At 33.6% G+C, this 6,809-nt stretch overlaps 1 protein-coding gene across 2 annotated transcripts; it reads right to left on the bottom strand.

Moving 5' to 3' along the window:
• Positions 1-491: 491 nt before the first annotated feature.
• Positions 492-6,174, bottom strand: LOC112791063 (CBS domain-containing protein CBSCBSPB3). Of its 2 annotated transcripts, none has more exons than XM_025833754.3 (14): positions 5,701-6,174; positions 5,100-5,268; positions 4,881-5,013; positions 4,097-4,234; positions 3,137-3,215; positions 2,911-3,030; positions 2,674-2,740; positions 2,424-2,529; positions 2,287-2,345; positions 1,967-2,073; positions 1,754-1,884; positions 1,355-1,437; positions 1,175-1,264; positions 492-1,066 (listed from the first exon to the last, which is right to left on the bottom strand). In XM_025833754.3, the coding sequence occupies exons 1-14, from the start codon at positions 5,829-5,831 to the stop codon at positions 869-871; spliced, it is 1,611 nt and encodes a 536-aa protein (XP_025689539.1). In that variant the 5' UTR covers positions 5,832-6,174; the 3' UTR covers positions 492-868. The 2 variants fall into 2 exon arrangements, with proteins under 2 accessions (XP_025689539.1, XP_025689538.1); XM_025833753.3 differs by having other exon boundaries at positions 4,079-4,234.
• Between the last annotated feature and the right edge of the window lie 635 nt (positions 6,175-6,809).

The raw sequence follows: 6,809 nt of genomic DNA on the forward strand, positions 1-6,809 counted from the left end.
ACAATGTGATTTAGATGTTGTATTCTTAGATTTGCACTTTTTATTTGAGTTGATGATATTTGGTGAGGAGTAGAGGTAAAACAAAATCGAGGATTGTTTAATATAAAAATGTGAAAAATATATTTTTTATTTTACCTATATTTATATCTATGTTTTCATCAATCAAAATATAGAGAATTTTTTTCAATCTCTATCTATGTCTCTCTCCGTATTTATATTTTAAGACACAATTTAAACCGAGCTTTAGTATTTAGAAAAAAGAAGATAAATATTCTCGTAATCACATCTTCACATCAAGATAATTTTACGAATAGTTAAATAATTGATATATTTGATCAAATATGTTTAGCTGAACCATTTAATGATTCACAATACCATCTTTATGTAAAGATGTCATCATGTGAATATTCTCTCTTAAAAAATAGATAATTTTAACCCAAAAATAATTAAATAAAATAATTTTTTAATAAAGGTACAGAGGCAAGAACAGCTAAAAAACAGAGATTCCACCTTGATGGGAGTTCCTTTATGAAATTTTAAGAAAGTCGCAAGTCGTGACCTTTCTGAATATTGTTGTATGCCAAAACATTACGTCATCACCTATACATAGGAGAAGAAATTTCTAATTGCACTTACATTAGAGAGAGATATATAAGTAGCCATCTTCGTTAAATAAACCTAGCTTGACCACAAGTGATGAATATTACCGACAAAGAAAAAGGACACGGGACTAGAGAGCCCCAACATCATTCACCTATTTCATCAGACAAAATTTCCGTTGTTGTAATGAGCGCATAAGTATCAATGGAACTCTGGAATTTTCGTAGCATGTGATTATGTTGTATTGCTTTTTCATACTGGCAACACATCACTTTCTGCAGCTCCTTAAGTAGACAAACACACCAACGCTAGTTACAGCAATCGCACCTGCAACAATACCAGATCGCATGGAAAGAGAAGAACTACGAGTCTGTGTTACTGTTGTAGTAGTTGTTGTTGTATCAGATTGTGGTGGTCGTGGTTCTGATTTGGTTGGATTGCCTAACACCAAATGCAACTTTACAGCCTAAAATACAAAGATTTTTTTTATTAGAATGTATGGATGAATTCCAATGAACTACCCCCCATATAACATCTTCAAAATTGAAAATCTAGTATAAGCAAACATCTTCACCTTCGCTCCTGAAGATCTAGCATAGCCGACAGCAGTAGCAAGATCATGATCCGTTGCTAGAATAATTCTATCACCTTCATCATCCTCGTACTATATTAGGGATAATAAAATATCAGTGTGATAATAAATACATATCCTACTGCCAAAAAGCAAAAGAATTTGAAGTAGCAGAAAACACACCAATATTGTAGGGCGTTGTTCTTCGTCATTAAGTTCAACTCTCTGCATGGCTATGGATACAAGCTCATCTAGATGTTCGGTACCTACAATAAAGGCAAGTTAAAATACTTGAAAGTTCTTATAAGAATGGAAAGCGGGTACGGAAGAGTGATGAAAATTTCCCATTATCTTGTCATGTAATTATTTTCCCCATTGATCATTGAATGCACTTGTAAGTCTCATACTTGGTTGCAACTTTATAATCAATGATGAACATCGGTAAACACTAGATCATGTGAAAATTTCACATCAGAGAGGATCCATTTTCATGCAGCTATATCATTACACGTGATTTTGTGACTAAGATCCAAGAACACAACACAATATTTAGATTCAAATCCTAGCGATGCTTTGACTCACCACAGTTGAATCGATGCACATGACCATTGAGATCCTCAAGTTTAAAGGAAAATGTGTTTCCTAAGTCTATGTGTTGCACAGGAGACTTCCCTCTCTCTGTGCCATCTGCTGTCATGTGGCTAGAAAGTTCACTGCAATCAAAGAATTATATAGGATGGTTCACAAATAAGGACAAAACAAATCTTGTGTCTAATCATCTGTATAACAAAATACCTATGAGTGTCAGAATCTTCTGGTGGCTCTAAAGAAAGAGCCGAGTCCCAAAACTTTTGCATAATTGTATTCGCTACATCATTAGCAGCTCCAGTGCTACTCTCAACCTATAAAATATATCATACTTATCAGAAATTGACCTCTGTACAACATTATTAAATCAAATCATAATAAGATAACATACTTGTTAGGACACAACACAAGTTATACAAAAATTATGATTAGGGAGATTGGGAAAATAAAGACTGACTACAAGATTACCCAAGGTACAAATTCTGATAGTTTTTCTTACAAATGAGTATCTCGAACCTAAAACTTACCAAGGAAATCGCTGCATGAGTTATCTGCAAAACATCCAAACAAGCAGCCACATATCCATCTGAAGAAACAAAAATAGTCAGCAAAACAAGGCAAAAATTATAAAACTTCTTTATGAAATCGAGGAAGCAAAGATCACCTCTGTCTACAACAGGAAGATGCAAGAACTTCCCTTTATGCATCATATGCAGTGCGTCAACAATTGTTGTGTCTAGGGTGGCACAATCTGGGTTTGGAGTCATCACCTAAAAAATTAAGTGAGAAATATAAGACCTAGGACGAAAATCAAATCATTTCTCAATGCCTAGCAAAAATAAGGAACTGCCAGAAGAAATAGCATCTCCTCCAATAAGCCTCTTTATGCTGGAAATAAATAATAAAATACCAACCTTTTCCACTAGAGTCAACTCAGGAGAAAGATTTTGGGCCACAACACGCATAAGGAGATCCTTTGAACTGCATGCAAGAGTTAGAGCACAATACATAATACCCCTCAAAAAGGTAAATCTAGATCCATTTTTTCATTCATACCAGGTCTTATAAAATAAACATACAATTGTTAATGCCCGTTATTCCATATCATGGAGTCCTAAGAGAAGAATAAAGCCTTTGAAAACAAACCGTACGTCAATATTCCTTGAATCTTGGTTCCTGACTGTGACACAACAACTGCCGAATTAACACGCAACTCCCGCATCTTTAATGAAACTACGTAGACAGGATCTGCTAACGATGCAAAAGCAACCCTAGAAACATAATGCTATAGAGATTTGTAAAACATTTATATCTGATTATATGAGCGCCTACTGACAATATAAACAAACACGCAAGAAAATATAATGTGGAAATTACTTTGTATCTTCACTTATTAGAGTTGATAGGGAAGGCTTGAACATGTGCTCTCTCAGTGTATCCATCAAAGCATTTGGACCTGATAAGATGACGATGATCAAAACAGAAAATTAGCATCATCATCATTACAATATGGAGTAAAAAAACAATGGAAATTTCCAAGTCATTTAAATATCGATAAGCACACATCAGAAGTAAACTATTTATACATGCACAACTTAAAAAAGAGGTCAAAACATATGCTAACCACTCAAATCAATTTAAAAATTAAAATGCATACAGCAACACTCTACGTTAATGCCTGAACTTGCAAAATTTCATGTACTTCTCGTAAAAGCAAAAACATTTATGCAAAATTAAAATGCATACAGCAACACTCTACGTTAATGCCTGAACTTGCAAAATTTCATGTACTTCTCGTAAAAGCAAAAATATTTATGCAAGATATATCTAAAGTACTTTGAGAGAAGTAAAAGAAAAAAGGGAAATGTCTAGCAAGAATATTTCCACCTTGGGAATTTTAACCAGACAAGCAATTCAAATAAACGCATTGAACTTTTTCGATAAGAAGAACATATATTAGCAGCAAAAAGGAAGAGAAAGTCCATGGGAGGATGTGCATGTAGAATTAGATGTCTTTTTAAGAGAAAAATAACAGCAAGATCAAGCAGTAATTTGGTAACTATCTCTAACAAAAAAATACGACCACTTGCAGGCTAAAGAAGCTTGAGGTTTTGTAAGAAACAGTCAGGTCAGCTTATGAGTAAGAGAAGTGAAAGTATTTTAGGAGAAAAATTCTTATTCAACAACTAATATTATCAACATTAACAAGACACATGCATGAAAGTGGGTGCAAATAATGCAATTCGGAAAATTCGTGCACAATCAATTCTATAAGAAGTATATATGCAGATAATTGTTAATAAGTAGATCCATTGCTACCATATTGGCATTCAACACCTTCAACTGTGGCAGCAATAGCGCTCCCCTGCTCAACAGCCTTCTCCAGCCTAAATATGGCATCATAAAGACATCTAGTGATATCCAATATGGCAATGACTTCTCCATTTTCCACAACAGGGAGGTGCCGAAATTTACCTATTAGTTGAAAAAATTGAGTTATATACGTCATGCTATGAATTGATAATTTATAAGTCAATTAATAAAAGGTGTAAATAAAATGAGAAGTTATTTAAAACATCTACTCAATTTTTTTCACAATTTGGCAACAGCTAGGTATAGAAACATAAGTAATAAAGGTGAAAAAGAATCATATGTCAAAGAACACAATAAAACCATGGTTTTTCCCCTTCCTTTTTTCTTTTTGGTTTATGGGATGATAATATGGAAATCAACAAAGTAACTCAGAGTTATGCCTGATGTAATGATACAAATAGTAAAGGAATACAATGAAAAGCAAGAATATTACGCAGGAAAATCATTAATCAATAATATAATTGAAGTCACGGTAAGAACCAAGAAAATTGTGGACAAAAAATGATAGAAGTGCATATAATCTGAAACTAAACCACCAAGTAGTGTAAATATGTAATGTAGAAGTCACCAATGGTGTAAAGGAAAATGACAAATTGACAATAAACCTCTGATACATTATTTTTCTGTAAACAAAATTATTAGCATTGAACGCTACAGAGTATAGACTCTAATGCCGCTCCATGTCTAACTATATATTGGTCTATTACAATGCATTGGTGCCACAGTAGAGAATAGTAATAATGGTAACCTTGGATCATCTTCTGAAGGGCATCAATCGCCAGAGTATCTGATGTCACAAATGTGGGATTCCTAGTCATCACTTTTGACACTAGCGTCTGATCTGTTCGTAAACCCTCAGATATAACTCTAGTAGCAATGTCCTAAACAAAATATACACAAGCTTGTAACAATTCATATGCGCAATCTCTTAATCTCTTAATTAACACATGCAAACACCATAATAAACCTTGTCAGTCATGATTCCCGAAAGCAAAGCATTCGAATCAGTCAACAAAACAGCATTAACTCGCCGAGCCGCCATGCGTCTACATGCATCAAAAACGTTAGTCCCCTCGGGTATCGTGAGGGCTTTCGACAATCTAAGCTTCCTCACTGTCCTTTCTTGCTCATCAAGCCTAAACAATTATATTTAGAAGAAAATTAAATCGAGCTAACGGTATATCAACAATGATGCGAAGCAGATGCGTTCAAAATAGTAATCATAAACGCAAATTACAGTAACTGCGTTAAGTTCCGGAAAGATCAAATAAAAAAATCCAAAAACTGAACGGAAACCAAAACATCAATTATCAATTATAGTATAATATCATAAGCTAAATCTATATTACTACATCTACATTGTCCATGCAAAGAATCTATAACGGTTGGTGTGGATTTACACAGATCCGTTCATACTTCAACGGAATTCACGAATCGCAACAATGCGCAAACGAATCAGCACATGGAAATAATATAACATAATAACGATACAACAGTCTCTCTGTTCTATCTCAGAGAATGTCGAACGAAAGGATGAGAATGAGAAAGGGAAAGGAAAAGGTTCTTACTCAGGAGGAGGCGGAGAAGGAGCCTTGCTAGGAGGTTCGCTTGTGATTCCGTTTACGGCCTTGTTCGACATTGGCGGAGGCCGTTTGTGCACACTGTTCCTCCTCGGAGCAGGAGGAATGTGACCGCTCATTCTTTTCTTTTTTATCTTCCTCTTCTCTTCTCTATCAGAATTCTTCACCAACAGAATATTCCGTTGAGAAAATAACACACGACACGAAGGAAGCACGTTAGGGTTCAGCCGCTTCTAACCGCCACCACCGGTCTTCGACCTCTGCAAATGCTTTCTGCTTCTCCAGGTGAATGTATAATTTTTTTGTTTTTATATAGATCGGTTTTTTATCAGCATTCTGTTTACGCCAGTTTTCAGTTGAGTTATTATTTTTGTTGTTTTTTGAAGAAAAAGAAAGGGGAGAAGTGGATTTGATTGTCAATTTTGTAACTTGATTGCAAAAATAGAAAGGTTTTAGAGTTGTGATTTGTGTGTGTCCACCTGTTATTGTTATTGGCCCTCCTCCTCGGGTGGATTGCGGTATTATTTTTATCAAAAATACTTTATATATTTTTTATATTTTAATATATATTAATAACTAATTTTATTATATATTTAATATAATTATATTTTTTATAATTTTTTACTTTAATAATTTCGGTTAAGTTCACAATTTAATTGGCTAATTCTTGTAATTTTTTATTTTTTTATTATATTATTTCGACAAATAAAAATTATTAAACAATTTATCAAGTATAATAAAGATGTGAGTTTTACTTTATTTTTTATTTTAAAAAATTATGAATATTGCACTATAAAGTATAGGAAAATTTTCCCATGTACCAGTCGAAAAGAGAGGAACATGGTATGATAGGTACGAACAAATTGCCGAGCTTATTGTTGTCGTGTAGTGAGGTACGAAATGTCAAAGAAATCCTTGAGTTTGATAATGAATTGACGTAAATGACCAGTTTGAGAACAAGGATCGATGACTAGTTGGTTTCTGAAGTACATAAAAGCAAAAGCAACTTTTAAATATTTTATTTATCAAAAATATCCTTTATTATAATTAATAACTATAATTTATATCTATAATTCTATTTTTCTTTCCAAATCCTT

Source organism: Arachis hypogaea, chromosome 3 (genome assembly GCF_003086295.3).
Source record: "Arachis hypogaea cultivar Tifrunner chromosome 3, arahy.Tifrunner.gnm2.J5K5, whole genome shotgun sequence".
NCBI lineage: Eukaryota > Viridiplantae > Streptophyta > Magnoliopsida > Fabales > Fabaceae > Arachis > Arachis hypogaea.

Excerpts from the sequence above, each read along its gene's own strand:
- LOC112791063 (XM_025833753.3), bottom strand. The coding sequence starts at position 5,831 with ATGAGCGGTCACATTCCTCCTGCTCCGAGGAGGAACAGTGTGCACAAA. Across the intron at positions 2,741-2,910 it reads AAGATTCAAGGAATATTGAC|TTCAAAGGATCTCCTTATGC; the intron begins GTACGGTTTGTT and ends TCTTGCATGCAG. Across the intron at positions 1,885-1,966 it reads GAAGATTCTGACACTCATAG|TGAACTTTCTAGCCACATGA; the intron begins GTATTTTGTTAT and ends CTTTGATTGCAG.